General features: G+C 38.6%; 1 protein-coding gene across 1 annotated transcript in view; it reads left to right on the forward strand.

Annotated features, from left to right (window-relative positions):
* Window positions 1-19,725: 19,725 nt before the first annotated feature.
* The window catches only part of SPAG17 (sperm associated antigen 17), a gene marked incomplete at its 5' end in the record, with an annotated part of 289,972 nt that continues 289,377 nt past the window's right edge, over window positions 19,726-20,320 (forward strand). Inside the window, one exon of the mRNA XM_080801661.1 lies at window positions 19,726-20,000. Within this exon, the coding sequence (XP_080657787.1) occupies window positions 19,726-20,000 (275 nt within the window). The remainder of the gene's footprint in view (window positions 20,001-20,320) is intronic.

The raw sequence follows: 20,320 nt of genomic DNA on the forward strand, positions 1-20,320 counted from the left end.
GCTTAAACTGACTGGGCCAGCCAGGCGCTCCAACTTCTAATTTCTTTTAACACTACCACCATTTTCTCATTCTTCCAGACTGAAAAGTTTGGAATTATCTCGGGCTCATCTATGTATCTCATTATTTAACCCTGTGATTGCCGCAGCTGGTATATTCTACTCATTCTATCCAGAATGAAATGCAGAGAGAAAAAAAAGATTAAACAAATGAATAGAATATCAGTGATCTGTAGGACAAAAGTCTTCTTCAAATGGCTTCACATAGAAAGAGAAAGAGGTAACATTGGAAACTGTGAGAGTGATGGCTGTATTCATGCTCTAGATTGCAGTGATGTTTTCAGGGGTTTTATACATATACCAAAGTTTTTAAAAAAGAACATTTTAATACGTGCATCTTATTATGTTAGTTGTACCTCGATAAAGCTGAAAAATTGGGGAAAAAGAATATATTTAAAGGTACATTCAACACTAATTCCTCTGTCATCTTCTTTCCCTACTCTATAATCTCTCCCTCAGGTATCTTTTTCTCTAGGATTGCCAGTCCAGTCTGAGCTGTGTGCAAGCTCTATTCCCAGCCATTTTCATGGCAAAGAACCCCTTAATATACCCTAGCTCCCTCTGGCTACAGCATCAGGGACAGGAAAGGGAACTAATTGAACAGTCCCTGCAAGCTGTTTTAAATGCAAAATAAAAATCAATAAAAACATTTTCACAGAAATCTTCAAAAGCTGTTATGAATTATGATACACATGATAAATAGTTTTTTTGTAAAGACAAGTAAATCTAGTTAATTAGCAATTCTGTGAATTAGTCATTTGGCAAATTGGTTTTCAGAGAATTGTCTTTTGGCAGATTGACAAAGAGCAGCCTGCCTGACATCAATGTCCTTCCTTTATCGAGGGAAACAGATTACTAAAAAGGAGTATTGTTTTTACATAATGTACAGTAAGAATCTTGTGTCCCTTATAGAAGGTAGACTGTGAATTGGCCGAAGGAGAAGAGAAAATATCAGTTGTTTTTTTTTTTTTTGGCAACATTCTCTTGCTTTTGAAATTATGCTTTCTTGATTTTTAAGGTCTCTGTCTTTAAAGTTATGACTGGAGAGCTGAAGTACATGACCTCATGATTCAGTGGAATGATACTAGAGTTTTGGCCATATCTAAATGTAAAGACATTAAAATGTCTTAGGAATTATGACCAAAACTGGTTGAAAAAAATGAAAAGAATGTAGAATTCAAGTGTACTTTAAAGAAGTAAATTAATTGGAAACAGTCTGGGTAGGGTTTTGGGAATTCTAGTTACCTAAATCGGGTAATAAATTTTGAGTATGGTTGCAAAAGAATTACAGAGAAGAATAAATTGAACCTAGGGATACAAGATGTGAAATCTGTCTCATCTAAGGATGAGTCTCTCTTGACTTGGGGTATCTCTTGACTTGGGGTCCATAAAAAAGGCCCAACAGCCTATCAGAGCCTGTGGTACTATCATTTTGCATGAAGTAGTATAGAGATCCTATGTCCCAGTCTCATTTCTGCCTAAAATGTAAATATCACTTGGTCTTATATATTTTCATGCAATCACTTCCAGTCTCCCAAGGTGGTAAAAGTGTCTTGTAATCTGTTCTTGATCATGTGTGGCAGTAGTAGAATCATAGATATTTACAGCCCCAGATCCTATATTTTGTCTTGGATCTTTCCCAGATATGAAGCCTCAGCTTGCTTAAGACAGAAAGACTATTCCTCATCATAATGAAAGTACTCTCTCAATCCTGGGAATGGTTACAATTTAATGCAGAAATGGTGAAGCAAATCAACACATAGTATAGTATTTTAAATGATGTTTAGGGATAAGATGATATATGTTTGTTATTTAATATGTCACTAATGTTCAGGAAAATCTGACATATTAGTCAAACAAAAATCTAACTACACGATAAAGTAGTAGCACTTTTAATAGTAACTGTCCACACTGCTATAGACAGTTTGTAAAAGCAAATGCAGGTCTTATTTAACTTTTGACGGAATGGTAGATTAAAGATGAGCTAAGCTATGCTATTGCTTTATTCTTCTGCCAAGAAATCTCGGGGTCTCATACATCTAACAATATAGTGAATCTAATTGAGGAAATAGTTGTAGATTGGGAAAATATCATGCAATTATCATTGACAATGGAGTGAAGCAATTTAGTAGTCACAAGTATAAGATGTTTTATTCTTACCCTTCAACAAGGCGTTCAGAAAGAAATTTTATCATAGCATAGCCTAACAGAACCACAGACTGACCCAGAAGGACAGTCGGCCTCTGTTACCAGCCACTTCATTTGATAAGTACTTTGCAATATAAAAAAAAAAATGTTGAAATAAAATGGGCCAGCTAGTGTAAGTTAAGTGTTTTTACAACAACAACAACAAAAGCCTGAGCTTTGTAATTTGTAAATGATAATATTTATATAGCAGAACTTAGCCAGTACAACAGTTGCTTAAAGTAGTTTGCTGGAGCCTGTTGCAAAGTGGTCAAGGTTGAAGGTTCAGTATTTCGTGAATCACATGGTACAGAGTCTCCTATCACTCAACTATTGCTATGATTTTTTTCTCTTTTTTAAAATTTTTAAATTTCTTTTCAGTGTTCCAGAATTCATTGTTTATGCACACACCCAGTGCTCCATTGCTATGATTTTGACACTTGTGTGCAGGCAAAGAAAGCAGGTATAGATGAAAAAGACAGAATCAGTTTAGTTATATTGAAATCCAATTACACAGCTCCACTGCTCTATTAATAGACCAAAAGAAAAATATCTCAAGCAATTGGAAAAAATAGTGATTGCAAAAGAAGTAGAAATAAAATTATAACTGAGAAGAAAAAATTAAGTCTACTTCTGAAAATATTCAGAATGTATCTTCAAACAGTACACAAAACTTCAGCTGGGGATTGCTTCAAAAGAATATCTAAAAAACTTACAAACAAGGAAGGAAACCATCAACAAAACAAAACGTATCCTACTGAATGGAAGAAAATATTTGCAAATCATATATCCAATAAGGGGTTAATATCTGAAATACATAAAGAATTCATAAAACTCAATAGCAAATAATAATAATAACCAAAATAATAATAATAACCATAATCCTATTAGAAATGGGTGAAGGACCTCTAGACATTTTCCTAAAGAAGACATGCAGATGGCCAGCAGACACATGATATGATGCTCAACATCACTAATCATCAGGGAAATGCAAATCAAAACCACAACGAAATATCATCTCACTCCAGTCAGAATAGATAGTATCAACAAGACAAGAAGTAATAAGTGTTGGCAAGGCTATGGAGGAGAGGGAACCCTTATGCCCTGTTAGTAAGAATGTAAATTAGTGCAGGCATTATGGAAAACAACATGGAGTGTTCTCAAAAAATTAAAAGTAGAAATACCATATGATCCAGTAATTCCATTGCTGGATATTCACCCAAAGAAAACAAAAATGTTAATTTGAAAAGATATGCCTCTCTATAGTCACTGCAGCATTATTTATAATAGCCAAGATATGGAAGCAACCTTAGTGCCCATTGATAGATGAATGGATAAAGAAGATGTGGTATATATAGAGAGAGATAATGGAATATTACGCACCCATAAAAAAGAATGAAATCTTATCTTTTGTAACAACATGGATGACCCTAGAGGGTATCACACTAAGTGAAATGAGTCAAAGACAAATAACACTTGTGATTTCACTTATATGTGAAATCTAAAAAACAAAACATGTACACAAATAAAAAAACATAAGCAAACAAAACCAGAAATAGACTCATAAATACAGAGAACAAACCATTTGTTGTCCTAGGGGAGAGGGGCAGGTGGATGGGCAAAATAAGTGAGGAGGATTAAGAGGCACAAACTTCTAGTCATAAAATAAGTCTCTGGGATGAAAAGTAAAGCATGGGGAATGTAACCAATAATATTGCAATAATGTATGGTGACAGATGGGAGCTATATTTGTTGACAAACTATGTTGTACACCTAAGACTAATATAACATTGTATTTCAACTATCCATTAATGCAAAAAAAAAAAAACTATGTCATAATCATTGGCCAAATCTCCCAAGTTCAGAAGATAATGAAAAAAATAAATTTTAATCTTAGTTACTATTAAAAAGATAGAAAATCTTTCTAACAACAGCTTGCCAAAAATTTTTTTGTTTTTCCACTGACCTTAGTTAATAGCAGGTATCTATATAGTGTCACAAATGGGAGTAATCTAACACATCCAAGAATGGATTTTTCTTATATTATAATGTCAGACTTTTAAATTTAACTACTAACATTTTTTCTTACCATTTAGAATGTTTATTTATACTTATTAAAATCAATTTTAGAGAAATTTACACATCGTTTTATCACAATCACACTTATGTATGTGAAAAGGAAAATATAAGCAAAATAAATTGTCACCCATGACTTTGAACCAAATTCTTCTGAATCATTTTTTTGTCCACATTTTTCCAGACAGTGTCATCTCCTGTGCTATCAAAAGTGTATATAAAAGAATGGTCAATGGTGCTTTTCAGTGTAATCAGTAGGAAGTATCTGACAATTTGGTATTTGATACCTTAGTGAAGCCCTGATCTGTGCATGAAATGGTTATACCATCCATCATCTTGTTGCTTTGAATTTTCTCTCATCTACTCCAAGAATTTGGAGACTCCTTCTGCTTCCATTCCACTACTTGAAGAATGAGAGGCAATCCTTCTGCACTTATCTTTCTAATAAATGTAATATTCCCTTCATCTTGTGGGTATGAACCAACAATGTTATGAATAATAATTTTTATAATGATTTTTTTTGCTTTCTTTTTAAAAATTTTATAATAATTTTTTTTAATTTTTTCAATTTATCCTTATCCCAAAAGTCAGTTTCATAATGGCAACAATTGACTCAAGCCTTGATTTTAGCTGGATATTCATTTTAACTCCTGATCATTTGGCATTCTGTCAGAATGTGTATTGGGTACAGCTCTGCCTTTTATGCCTCTTGTTTGCCATCTCAGCATTCATTTTCCCCACTGTCTTTTCTTTATTCCTAAAAATCATATCCCTAGGTTGAGGTCTTTCCTCTCTCCCATGGTGCTCATAAGACTCAGAAGAGGCAGTTCCTACCCTCAGCTTCAAAGATGTACCTTATAGGTCTTAGGGCAATCCCACCCTTCTTGCCAATGATGGATTCAGAAATTAACATATTACCGAATTCTAGCCAATAAGATGTGAGGGGGGATTTAACTGAAGGTATGGTGAATTTTTTTTTTTTCTTCTATTTTAAGAGAAAGCCAGTGGAGGGGTGCCTGGGTGGCTCAGTGGGTTAAGCCTCTGCCTTCGGCTCAGGTCATGATCTCAGGGTCCTGGAATCAAGCCCTGCATCAGGCTCTCTGCTCAGCAGGGAGCCTGCTTCCCCCTCTCTCTCTGCCTGCCTCTCTGCCTACTTGTGATCTCTCTGTCAAATAAATAAATAAAATCTTTAAAAAAGAGAGAAGGAGAGAGAGAGAGAGAGAGAAAGCCAGTGGAGGTCTTTCTGCCATCAGATGCAAAAAGGAAAGTAGACCCAACTGTTACCAGCCAGCATCCCATTGGCATGGAAGAAACTTGACTTAAGGTGAAATTGACATGGCTGATAAATAGTTCAGCAGAAGAGAAAGCCCAGAATTCTGAAGGTCACCATTGAGCCCCTGGGTGAACGAACTCAGATCTGCTCTATCATTGCTCTTCCATGCATGTGAGCTAATGTTCTTCCTTAAACAATACACAGACATTAAGAAGCTATGGCTGAACACATTCTGTTTGATATAAACCCATTATTTTTGCCTGGTTAGAACGAAATTTTGGACTGAGTCCCATCATTCATTCCTATACATGAAAACATTTGAAATTATCAGCAAGAAAAATCAAAAATGTATCTGATGCTTTCTCTGGTTTTAGCAAGATGGGATCTAGCAGACATCTGGATTGCTGGAATCTGCCAGCAGTATTTAATCTTGGTCTCGACAATCAGATGATCTGATTCAACAGAGCAAATTAGTCATTCAGTCAGGGTGATAGGCCCGGCCTAAAGGTGCTTTGAGTTTCAGAAGTTTACTTTATCTTCACCTTGGTGAAACCATTGTTTGCACTATGGTGCAAGTTATTGTGGCTCTGATTCCAGTGATGTCTTTGTGTAGCTTAAATAGTTGTATGAGGTGATGCTGACTTATCTACTTTCAGATCCAATAACATTATATCTTTTCTTATAATACATGCAAAATCAGCCTTTACTTTCTGATTAAATTGGAGGAAACATTTTTATGATTGAAAGAAATTTTGGTCTTTTGTTTCTTTTCCCATTTTTCCCCCTCTCTGTAGTTTATTTCATAAAGCAAATTGTTACTGATTTTCTGCTGTGTCAGACATTCAGTGGGTGAAGGAACTTCACTATGAATATGACCCATAACCAGCCCTCAAAAGTCTCATGCCTAGAGGAAAGTTAGGCATGGATGTGAAAGCACAGTGAGGGGGTATAAGCCACATGCTGCAGAGGAGAGAGCAAGTAATTCTTGCTGACCTCATGGGATGCACTTTCCATAATTCCCTTCATTCCTGATTTAAGATCTTTTTTTTTATCTTGACTGAGGTTTTACTTAAATACTGTCCATCTTCCCAAACCATAGCCATTAAACTGAGCTTGGTTTCTTTCAGACAATATCAAAAGTAAGAACACCTGGGTAGCTAAGTCAGTTTAGTGTCCAACTCTTGATTTCAAGTCAGGTCACAATCTGAGGGTTGTTAAGATCTAGCCCACATAGATAGCAACTGGACATGGAATCTCCTTAAGATTCTGTCTCCTTCCCCCTCTGACCCTCCCCCATCCTAGTTCTCTCTCTCTCTGAAAAAAAAAAAAAAAAAGACTCCTACAAAAATGGCATGAACAAGACTGAGGGTTGCTGGCGGGAAGGTGTGTAGGGAGAGGTTGGTTGGGTTATGGACATTAGGGAGGGTATGTGCTATGGTGAGTGCTGTGAAATGTATAAGACTGACGATTCACAGACCTGTACCTCTGGGGCAAATATTACATTATATGTTAATAAAAATAATTAATAAAAAATGGCATGAACATTTAATAAAGATTGTGATTGTATCTTGAAAAAGAACTTCCTTGCTCCCTGGCCTTCCTTGCTCTGGCCTTCTTCCAGAGGTTGGGGGTTGTGGGGGATTGTAGGAAAGTGGAAAGTGGTCTGAGAACTGTGAAACCATGAATCCTTTGTGTTTCCTGGACCAGGCTCGTAGAAATGTCTCTCTCTGCTTTATGCACATGTTCACATTCCATCCCTTTTCTCCTTCTTGAAGATGAAAACTGTGAGAAGCCAGTCTATCCTCTCTTAATACAGGTAAAACCAATGTCTGATTTTCTTCTGTCCTGTTTTCAAAGATTCAGCCACTGAAATAATAAAGATAGAGCATCTCACTTTCTGCTTTATGTGAAAGAGCATGAAAATAAATTACTTTTCCTGGTAAAACCCTATCCTGATAATTTTAATGGAGTGATGAGTTTAATTTTTAAAAGGACCATATATCTTGTCCTAGTAAATGGCCTGGCCTTCAGAGTCCTTTGAAATTTAACCTTAACTCATTCTTACTAGCTCTTATTTAAAATGAGTTCTGTGCTGTAGGATGTTGCTTCACTTTCTGTTATGTGTACCTGTCCTTAATTGCAGTATCATTTTTCTAGCTGACTTACCCAGGAATGACCAGTCTCCCCAGTACATGAGCTTTGCTAGCCAGTAGTGTTGGTACCCACCTCACAAGATGGGATCCTTTCCCTACTCTGGAAAGGTGTGATGGTCTGGTGATCAGGCATAAGCAAGCATATACCAGGCAGGAAGGAGTGACTATGGGTTGCAAATTACTCTGGTGGATACAGAAGACCAGATCTGGGGATCTGGATGCTGGAGAGGGTATCATACTTTCTGACCTCCCAGGACTAAGATGACCTTCTGAACAGATAAACAAATCATGAACTCCCCTAACTGCATAGAGGAAGAGAGGAAAAAAAGAACACAATAATATTAATGAATCTTGCGCTTTGTGACAAGCACAATGGTAGCCATTTTCATGTATTTATTAATCTTCAAGAGCTCCAAGGGCACTAAAATGCCTCCTACCTACTGACTGGCAGAGCTTCAAACTGACCTAGAACCATCAGACACCAAATTTAACTATAAATTGGCCTTCATAAAGCACTCCTCTCTCTGTTTATCCTCTTCTTGAACCTCAGGCAGCCATGTTTATCCAGACCCTGCAAGTGTAAAATTGATGACATAATCATGTGATGGTGTCTATGGGACTATTACAGGAGGATTAGGCTATTATCAACAAATCGAGGACTAGGATTGTTTTATCAGCATGAGAGTGTTTTCAATTAATTTGTAATTAAATAAAGGAAGCAATTTACTGGGTCTTGGAGAAGTCAGGGCTGGGGAAGTCTTATCTCATCAGTCTCAGCTGTGCATTCCTCCTGCGCCGCCTCATTGTTTAGATCACAGCAGTGATACATGATCTGACCTATAGGAGTAATTCAATAAAACATCAATATTTTCCTTCCTCCTTAACCCATGGTGCTACAGCAACTGGAGAAATCTGCCTCAAATGGCCTCCACCATGAGCCCATCAAGAGCTAAACCTCTGTCTTACTATTCTCTCAGCTATTCCTGCCAACAGCCTGACCTTGTCAGAAATGACCACACTCGTTTTGTCTAGGTGGGAGACAAGTGGACATCATGGGTTCAAAAGTATTTTAAATGTCTTTGCATCCATATTTTCTGGGCACTCTGTTGACCTCTTTACAACTATGGTCTGATATAATCCCCTCATAATCATCTTGCGAAGTGGGTACTATTATCTCCGTTTTATTGGATGAGTAGATTTAGGTTAGTATGTGGCTGAGCCAGGAAAAGTACCTAGTTCTGCAGCATTTGCAGGGCCCAGAACTTTTCCATCCCCACTGCTCAACCCAGGTTTATGTAAACTGTGAAAGGTGAAAATGTGGCTGGCCCTTCCACATAGCCAGAGGATATTATAGTTATTTCTTTATAAGTTTTCCTTTTGTTCATAGTATCCTTTTTTTTAAGTTTTTTTTTCTAATTCCAGTTTGTTAACTTACACTGTAATATTAGTTTCAGGTGTACAATATAGTGATTCAACACTTCATACAATATCCCATGCTCATCACAGGTGCATTACTAAATCCTCATCACGTATTTGACCCATCCCCCTATTCACCTCCCCTCTGGTAACCATTAGTTTGTTCTCTATAGTTAAAAGTCTGTTTCTTGGTTTGCTTTTCTCTCTGTTTTCTTTCCCTTTGTTCATTTGTTTTGTTTCTTAAATTCCACATATGAGTAAAATCGTATGGTATTTGTCTTTTTCTGACTGACTTACTTTGCTTAGCATAATACTGTCCAGTTCCATCCATGTTGTACCAAATGGCAAGATTTCATTATTTTTTATGGCTGGGTAATATTCCATTGTGTGTGTATAAATATACATATGCACATTCATATACATTTACAACCATATGTTCCTTATAAATTCACAGACACTTGGGCTATTTTCAAAATTTGGCTATTATAGATAATACTGCTAAAATATCGGGGTGCATGTTTTCCTTTGAATTAACATTTTTGTATTCTTTGGGAAAATACCTGGTACTGCAATAGCTGGATTATAGGGTAGTTCTATTTTTAGTTTCTTGAGGAACCTCCCTACTATTTTCCAGAGTGGCTGCACCAATTTGCATTCCCACCAGTAATGCAAGAGCGTTATCCTTTTTCTACATCCTTGCCAACACTTGTTTCTTGTGTTGATTTAAGCTGTTCTGACAGGTGTGAGGAGATATCTCTTTGTAGTTTTGGTTTGCATTTCCTGATGATAGGTGATGTTGAGCATTTTTTCATGTGCCAGTTATCCATCTGCATGTCTTCTTTGGAAAAATGTCTATTTATGTCTTCTGCCCATTTTTAAATTGGATTATTCATTTTTTCGGTGAGTTTTAGAAGTTCTTTATGTATTTTGGATACTCTCCCTTTATCAGATATGTCATTTGCAAATATCTTCTCCCATTCCAAAGGTTGCCTTTTAGTTTTGTTCATTGTTTCCTTCATTGTGCAGAATCTTTTTTTAAAATTTTTTATTGTGTTATCTTAGTCACCAGATAACACATTATTAGTTTTTGATGTATTGTTCCAAGATTCATTGTTTATGTAAAACACCCAATGCTCCATGCAATACCTTCCCTCCTTAATACCCACTTTTTTATTTTGATGTAGTCCCAATAGTTTATTTTTGCTTATTTCCCTTCGGAGACATATCTAGAAAGGTGTTGCTACAGTTGATGTCAAAGAAGTCACTGCCTGTGTTCTCTTCTAGGATTTTTATGGTATCAGGACTCACATTTAGGTCTTTAATCAATTTTGAATTTATTTTTGTGTATGGTGTAAGAAAGTGGCTGAGTTTCATTCTTCTGCATGTTACTGTCTAGTTTTCCAACACCATTTGTTGGAGACACTTGTCTTTTTCCCATTGGATAGTCTTTCTGGCAGATGAAATGATACTCTATATAGAAAACCCAAAAGACTCTACCAAAAAACTGCTAGAACTGATAAAGGAATTCAGTAAAGTCCCAGGATACAAAATCAACATCCAGAAATCTGTTGCATCTCTATACACGAATAATGAAGCAGCAGAAAGAGAAATTAAGACAACAGTCCCATTTACAATTACACCAAAAACAGTAAGATTCCTAGAATAAACCTAACCAAAGAGGTAAAAGACCTATACTCTGAAAACCACAAAACACTGGTGAAAGAAATTGAAGATGACACAAAGAAATAGAAAGACATCCCATGCTCATGGATTGGAAGAACAAATATTGTTAAAAGGTATATACTACCCGAAGCAATCTACATTTAATGCAATCCCTATCAAAATACCACCAGCATTTTTCACAGAGGTAGAACAAACAATCCTAAAATTTGTATGGAACCACAAATGACTCTAAATAACAAAAGCAACCTTAAAAATGAAAAACAAAGCTGGAGGCATCACAATTCCATACTTCAAGTTACAGTACAAAGCTGTAGTAAACAAAACAGCATGGTACTGGCCCAAAAATAGACACGTAGATGAATGGAATGGAATAGAAAATCTAGAAATGAACCACAACTCTGTGGTCAACTAATCTTCAACAAAGCAGGAAAGAATATCCAATGGGAAAGACTGTCTCTTCATGGTATCTTAATCATCAGCCAAAAATCTGTTGGCACAAAGACCTTAGGACTTGGCACAGATATTTCAGTAAACATATGCTAAATAACAATAATGATTATTGTAACAGCAATCAGATGAACAAATACAGACCTGACTGCTTACCAGGTTTTAGGGACCCTTCTCAATGCTTAACTCATTAAAGCCTCATAAAAATGTTAATGAGATAGATGCCTATTAATATTCCTGTGTTACAAGTGAAGAAACATAGTGAATTACTTATTATTTATCACTAAATATTTATCCTTTTATTATTAAATAACTGTTATTTATCTTTTAAATTCTTACTAATAGTTAAGATATTTTTTTATATTGGCACTTATAGTTCCAGTACTGCTTTTGATGTGTGAAAGTTTTACCCTAACCAGCCAATCCTCCAACACCAGCAGGGTATCCTACAATTGAAGTAATTGTCACACTGTCTGCCTGGAGGTAGCAACAGATTCCACAGGTTAAGGGCTCAGTTCTATAAGACTGCACCGCCGGATTTATCATTTTTGCTTCTGACCCACCAGTTACAAAGTGGAGGTTCCAAAGACCCACTACTTATGTTTGATTAATTTACTAGAGTGAGTCACAGAACTCAGAGACACTTTTTACTCAAAAGATTCTTGGGTTTCTTATAAAAGGGATATAACTCAGGAAGATGGAAAATATACATACAACAAGATATGAGGGAAGGGGCATGGGCTTCTGTGTTCTCTCTGGGCCCCACTCTCCCAGTACCCCTACATATTCACCAGTCCTGACACTCTTCCAAACCCTGGCCTTTGCAGTTTTCATGGAGGTCCATGTTTACAATAAGGTAAACACGTAAGGAGGTTACATGCAGTTTTCATGTTTACAGAAACATGATTGATTAAATCTACTGGCTCTTGGTGATTGAACTCTGTCTCTATCTAGATCCTTTCCACTCCCCAGGAAGTCAGAGGGTAGGACTGAAATTTCCACCCCTATAATCACAAGAGTTGGCTCCAGGGGCAACCAGCTCCCATTCTTAGGTGCTCTCCGAGGGTTACTTGTTAACATAACAAAAGACACTTTATTGCTCTCATCACAGGGAATTCCAGGATTTTAGGAGTTCTTGGTCTGGAGAAGGGACAAAGATCAAATATATATTTCTTAATATAAACCACAATATCACAGCACCCTTGCTTGACCGAAATGTCTGGGAGACACATTTACTATGCAAGAAAAGCTAAGGATGAGAGACTCTTAACTATAGGAAACAAACTGAGGGTTGCTGGAGGGGAGGTGGGTGGGTAGATGGGATACTTGTGTGACTGGCATTAAGGAGGGCACATGATGTATTGATGGGCACTGGGTATTACAAGCAACTGATGAATTTCTGAACTCTACATCTGAAACTAAAGGTGTATTATATATTGGCTAATTGAATTTAAGTAAAAAATTTTAAAAAAGAAACGCTAAGGGAAAAGTGGAAATCCCACACATAGAACTGGGGTGGGGGTGACTGTATTATTCTCACTGCTCTGTTGGCTGACTGCACTTTGTTTGGGTCTGATTTAGTTGCATGTACAGATTATAATGTCTATATTGATCTCACTTAGCTCTCTACCACAGTACTATAAATTTCACTTGTAAATCGACGTTAAATTGTCATCTTTGGGTACAGTCTTAAAATAACAACAGACTTTGAAGGTAGATGCTGGTGCTTCTTAAGCAGATTTGTGTTTTATGGTTCTCATGGGTTGCCATCCCCCATGGTGGAGAGTAAATGTTTATAAACTGTTTTGCAAGTTCTATTTTATCATCATTTGTCTTGAGAAACAAATTCAGTTTTAATATTTCATTAAACTTGCACTTCCATTTTTTAACTTAAGTGCTATTGATGGGTTTAGTACAAAATAAGAAAGTATTGCCAAACAATAAAATAGTTGTAGACTTCTGCAAATTGTAGACTACCGTAAATAACAGTAGTTGTAGACTACTGTAAATAACAAAACCACTATAACAAGAGAACTCAGACAGCTCTCTCTACTGTATGACAAGACTGTCAGGCCTATATTTCTTGCACATATTTCAGGTTCATGTACTCATTATTTCCCATGTTTTTACTGACCTCATTCAAGATGACTTTCCGTCATTTTCTAGTAGTCTTGAGCATCTCTTAAGTCATGGCAAAGGGCGCTGGGATCTATCAGCAAACACCTTGTATGCTGTCCTAAGGAAAGGGAGTGTTAGTTACATTGTACAAAGGATGCTCAGGAAAAGAGAGATAGGTCATGGCTAGTGTCTTTTAGATTTTAATATGTAGTAAGGTGAGACCTCTGTTTTTTAACAATGTTGCTCACATATTACTAAATGAGACCAGACGCAGGAAGAAAAGACGTGGAAAAATCTAGGAATAAGAAGTGGAGGTCTACCAAACTCATCCTAGCTTACTTTAATAAAATAACTAAATGTCATTGAAAAAAAAAATCTGGAGTAAGTATTAATCCAGACAGGATGCCAGAATAATAGATGTCGATTGGGACTGTTCTGTGCAACCCAGGTAAGTAGTCAGATTCCTTTTAAAGCCTCTTATGATCTCCAGTAACTCCAGTATGATGCTAAATGAGTCAGACAACTGCTCACCTTACTGTAATTTCAAGACCTGATGTCTAGAGTGGTTGAGTCCTGAAATGACTAGAGTCTTCCTCATTAATAGTCAACTTCCATTTGTTCTTTCAATATTTATTAAGCCCCTGATAAATAAGAGATTATTGAACTAATTCCTTGCCTTCAAGGAACTCACAGCATAGCAGGAGAATCAGGAAAAAAAAAAAAAATCCAACAATTAGAGTGCTGCTCACTGTTGAGACCTGTCACCATTTATTAGCAGGTTGTTCTCTCTCTCTCTCTCTCTCTCTCTCTCTCTCTATATATATATATATATATATATATATATATATATATATCACTGGCAGAATCTTTGTCCTATTACTTTTGATGAATGCAGGACCCAGCCTAGTACCTGGTGTCAATTTAAGGATTGAATGAAGTGCTACATTAGAGATAAACCTGGGTGACTTGGGATCAGAGAGGATAGGCATAAATGGGATAGGAGATCAAGATGGCTACTCAAGTAGGGAACAAATGAGCTGAACTCGAAGGGCAAGGAGGACTCAGCAAGTTGGGAAGGGCAGGAAGGTGCCTTCCACACAGGGAGAATGACATGCGTGAATGCACAGACGCAGAAGACAGCAGATACTTGGGGAAGTTATTCTGAATGATGAGGCAACAAGGTGGAGGCATGGCTGGAAATGAGGCTGTGGGTGGGGCTGGCAAAAGCTTGGAAATCTGGTTCAACACTAGTCAGGAGGAAATCACAGTTGCTGTGGAATCCCACTCAGATTTGAATTGCTTTTCTGAGGATCTGAAGCTCCAGTTACACCCAAGTGTCCCAGGTCCTAGAGAACAGTGATGTAATCAAGAGAGGAGTCCAGAATCAACTTGGCTATTAACTCTTGGAAAGAAAAGGATCAGCCCCTTCTCAAGCTCAATGGTAGCAGACCTTTTACAGGAGTCCAAAGTCTCATTCATCTCAGGACTGCTGTTACATTTGGGTCAGTGATGATGGAGAGCTTGCTTTCAAGCACTCAGCCTCGCCCTATAAAGAAGTAAATAATTGAAGTAATTAACTACTTAAATCAAAAAGTAATAAAAATGGGTCTAAACTCCTTAGATTTTCTTTTCCAACATATTCCCTGCAAATTGCCTTGACTTTCCAGTATACTTTGGGCATAACCGTCCCTCCCGAGGAAGAAAGTTTGGCAGGCTGGAAACAGCTAGCTTCATTGGTGATTGCAAGCAATGGGATTTCTTATGACTTTGTGTGAAAGAGTATATCATTGTGGAAGAGATGGGGAGGAGGTAGCATAAAGCAGAGACTGAGAACATCTGTCTTTCTGACAGTGGCTTATTTTGTCCACACTACTTCTGAAATGCCTAACATTTTTCTCCTGGTGTTATCTCTTGCTGAGACTATTATGGCAGTTCCCCTGTTAGACTTTCCATCTCTGGTGTCTAACCATTGTTAGGGGGTCAATTCCCATAAACTACAATCTCACTATTTTTTTTAAGATTTTATTTATTTATTTGAGAGAGAGTGAGAACCAGAGAGATTACAGAGGCAGAAGGAGAAACAGACTCACTGTTGAACAGGGAGCTCCATGCGGGGCTCAATCCTAGGACCCTGGGATCATGACCTGAGCCAAAGACGGATGCTTAACCGACTGAGCCACCCAGATGCCCCTACAATCTCACTATTAATGACACTTCAGCCTCATCTCCCACTCCTTCTTACCTTCACTCAACTTCCCCTGAGCCAGCCTGAGCCAGTTATTGTTCTCCCAACATATCCTGCACTTAACCACTTCTGTATCTTTGCTCTTACAGTTCTCTCTGCCTGCAGTGTGGATTTCAGGTTACAGTTCAAACTCTTGAACTCCCTGATCTTTTAGCTAAAAGAAACTCTTCCCTCTTCTCAACTCCCATACCAGTTGACCTGTGCTTCCTTTTGGCGCTTAACACTTTCACCTTATATTAGGGCTATTTATATACCAAGCTTATTTTGTTGACCTTTCCTTGAAGTCTGTGCCTCACCCATGTTTGTATTCCTTAGACTTCTATCACAACTCCTGATTCATGGTGGGAAGCCAATGAATGAATGAATGAACCCACAGTGTGTGGGGACCTTCCTCTGCCAAAGAGGTGTATAAAACTGATGGTATTTCTGAGCAGAGACAGTCACACTACAGGGCCTCTCCCTCCCCAGCTGCTGGCTTATGGGGTACTAAAGTCCCCAGCTGCAGACAGCTGTACCAGTTGGGACCAGCTGAACTTCTAGCTACATCCACAGAATGAAAACACTCATACAAGGGTGAGACTTGTCTTACTGATGACGAAGTTCATCTTAAGTAGTTGTGTCCCTGGGAAGTCTATCCACATTTCTCAGGCTTCTTTCAGGGTGGGCTTCAGGACATTAGTACCACTTGTTAGCTACAGTCTGCTTAAGTGCTTTGGTCTTATTTCTTTGTTCCCTTAGTAAGGGAAGTCCTGCATTTCTAGGCCCTTGGATTTCTTGGATTCTCTGCAGACAGTGGCTGGTGTTGTGATGAGCCTAGTGGGAACACCTGTTACAGCAAAGGATTATTATTTACTTTAACTCTGCCCTTTACAAAAAGAACTTTAGAAAGATTACAAAAAAAAAAAAGACATAGCACAAAGATTTTTTTTAAAGTGAAAAAAATTAATGCAAAGGAAGAAGAGACATAGAACAATTAAGATAATTAATGATTAATGTAGAAAATGATTGATCTAGAACATGAAAGCCATAAGGCCCTGTATGTGTATTACAGGTTTACTGCAAATCAGACTCTAAGCTTCCTAGAAACTAGAAAAAAAAAGGAAAAAGAAAAAAAGAGAGGGAAAGATATTCAATTACAGGAATCACAGTGTCTGTAAGATAAGAATAAACCAACTCTTCAAGTGGGGCTTCTCTCTCCCTCTGCCCTAAGAAATGTTATTCTGCACATTCTATGGAAAAGTGTCCTTCACGATGCACTGATACAGATACAGTTGTTAAATGTCTTTAAGAACATTGAAACACAGCGGCAGAATCTGAGCCTGACATAAATCTGATGATGGGCAGAACATCCCCATGAGAAAGAACTTCTGTAGAGACCAGTGATTTCCTTCTGCTCCTTACAACAAATATATCCAACAAATATTTCTATTTGAAATTGAATAGCTGCTACTCAGTGTCATCCAGGGAAAGTGTTTCAAGGAACCAGACTATAGCAGAATATACTAAAACCTAGCGAGTCCATGGTCATTGTCCCTCTGATACCAAAAGAGGAGGGAAGCTTGGTCGAAAGCTTGGTTAATATCACTGGAGCCAGGAAGGCAGTGAAATCCAAATGCACAACTTGAGCAGATGAGGGGGCAAGTCTTAATAATAGCTAATTCTTAATCTCCTATAGTCAGGGCAGCCATCACTCTGGTTAGTGCTGAGTCTCTTAAAGTTATCCTGGGAACCCAAAACTACTACCTCAACAAAGTACTCTGGCCTTTTTTCCAGACAGAGGTACATTCTTGTCACATAGAGGGGAAGGAGTACCATGTTGGTGTAGTAGAAATAAACTGGCAATGGCTGTTATCCTTTGAGCCACATTCAGTAGTCTCCAAATGGTAGGATCCAGAATTAGGAAAGGCTCTTATTAAAAGGAAATTACTTTATGAATTACCTTCCCACAGAGAAATGATAGTTCTCCTTAATGATTATGAGAGTGGAGACCACCATGTGGGGGGAAAATATCATTATTTGTGTGTTTAGTATGTACTAGCACCTATGCAAAAGGTAGGTTGCATAATCTAAGAAATAAATTATTTTAAACAGTAGGACTAGAACCATGAGTGGCAGGAAGTAGGTCTAGGTTAGTGTAAGGGGTACTTTTAAACATAATTCAAGCTGTCAAGGAGCTGCTTTAGAAAGAGGGGATGTCTGAGTATAGGCTGGTCATTGATTTGCCAGGAAATTATGCATCAGTTAAAAAAAATAAAGAACACACACCTGTCTTGTGTGTGTTGAGTTTAAGGAGTTCTTTTTTTTTTTAAAGATTTTATTTATTTATTTGACAGAGAGAGAGATCACAAGTAGGCAGAGAGGCAGGCAGAGAGAGAGGGGGAAGCGGGCTCCCTGCTGAGCAGAGAACCCGATGCGGGGCTCGATCCCAGGACCCTGAGATCATGACCTGAGCCGAAGGCAGAGTCTTTAACCCACTGAGCCACCCAGGCGCCCCTAAGGAGTTCTTTATAGATCTTGGATATCAGCCCTTTGTCTGTAGTGTCATTTGTGAATATCTTCTCCCATTCCGTGGGTTGCCTCTTTGTTTTGTTGACTGCTTCCTTTGCTGTGCATTAGCTTTTGGTCTTAATGAAGTCCCAAAAGTTCATTTTAGCTTTTGTTTCCTTTGCCTTTGGAGACATGTCTTGAAAGAAGTTGTTGTGGCCAATGTTGAAGAGGTTACTGCCTATGTTCTCCTCTAGGATTCTGATAGATCCCTCCCTCAAATTGAGGTCTTTTATCCATTTCGAGTTATCTTTGTGTATGGTGTAAGAACACAGTCGAGTTTCATTCTTCTATACATAACTGTCTAATTTTCCTAGCACCTTTATTGAAGAGACTGTCTTTTTTTCCACTGGATATTTTTTCCTGCTTTGTTGAAGGTTATTTGACCATTGAATTGAGGGTCCATATCTGGGCTCTCTACTCTGTTCCACTGGTCTTTGTGTCTGTTTTTGTACCAGTACCATGCCTGGGGGACTCAGATGGTTAAACGTCTGACTCTTGGTTTCTGCTCAGGTCATGATCTCAGGGTCACGAGATGGAGCCAGCATGGAGCCCTGAGTCAAGCGTCAGGTTGAGCTCATGCGCAGCATGGAGTCACTTGAGATTCTCTCCCTCCCCTTCTGCTCCTCCCGGCCTCAAACAAATAATAAAATCTTAAAAAAAAAAAAAAAAAAAAAAGATGGAGAGGAGCCCTGGGCTAGTGGGGGTGGGTGGTCAGTATCCAGAGGAAAGGAAGATGGAAAGTCTGGCCTTGAGCAGGAGAACCAGAGAGACAAGAAAGATGATGTGGTAAAGGCCCATAACGGAATTCTTGGGGACAGGCAGAGACAAAATAGGATTTTATGAAGCTTTGCCAGGTAGTCTGTGATGTTTACCCTCTTCCCCTCCACCTCGCCTGTCAAGTCTTTACCTGTACAACCTTTACAATTGTACAACAATCCTTACCTGTACAATGGGGTCTACTCTGGAGATGCAGTGACTTACCAGATTGTGCAGTGAGAGGGCACAGAGACAGACCCATCACCTCTGGTTTGCACCATCATCAACTCATTCAACCTAACAGCAACTTCACGGGGCTTGCCAACTTCACCACCCAAGGCCATCCTGCTCTCCTCCGCTCTCTCTCCTGTGTGAACCCCTTGTGGCTTTTACAGAATCTGTGTGGTAATTTTATTTATTGCCTCGGCATTTTCTAGGCAGAGAATCTGGAATTAGAGTGACCTTTAGCCCACAGCAGCTGCTGATTTATCACAGAATCTATTCGAGGCTTGTCCAGATGTTCCTGACATGAAGTTATTTAATTTGAAATTGGCTCAGCTGGAAAATTAGGTTAAGGGTTTTTATAGTCACAATACAAGGCAGAAATTTTACCCTTCTTTTATAAACCCAAGGTGCTGGTGGTACAAACCACGTTTCAAAGAAGTTAAAATTCCGGACCAGGCAATATTACGTTGTACCTGGAGAAAGACAAAAGGTAGGAGGAAAATTCAGTTGTTCTTGCCAGGGGACTTAACTCTGGGGCCTCAGGAATGGCTGCCAGAAGCTGTAAAGAGACTACAGATGTGTGGGAGCCTCAGCAGAGCCCAGGTGAGAAAAGGGGCAATCCCCTGACACAAAGAAGGAGCATGTTCTTTTGCTCCTCACCTCCGCCCTTAGCAGCAGAATCGCTGCTATTGATTCCGCCTGCTAGGTCAGACTTTCCATCGTTAGGTGGTCCAGGGTACCTGTCAGAGTCCCTGACCCATTTAGCGGTGTGTAAAAGTTTCAGAGCCCTCACCTTGTCCTGGAACCCTGCCAGGAGAAGGTGGGTGGTAGTTGCTGCCGCTGGGAGAAGCAGTTTGCTGTGTTAGGAGGAGGCATGAGTCAAGTTTCTATTCATTGTCAGAAAATCGGGCCTCTGAAGTGAGGATGACTCAGAGGTGAAGCAGAGTCTGGGGTAGAAGCCATCTCAATCTGGCCTCCCCCAGGTAGAAGCAGAAGCTGGGGGAGGGAAGACTCAAGGAAGCGCGGCCTTCCTTGAATCTAGTGCTTTAAGAGAAACAAACTGGAACACATCTGGGGAAGAACCTCAGACCTTATGACAGGAAGGAAGAAGTGGCTAGAGAAGAGAAGTCTTGGCTGAAA

This window comes from Martes martes (assembly GCF_963455335.1).
Source record: "Martes martes genome assembly, chromosome: 4".
Lineage (NCBI taxonomy): Eukaryota > Metazoa > Chordata > Mammalia > Carnivora > Mustelidae > Martes > Martes martes.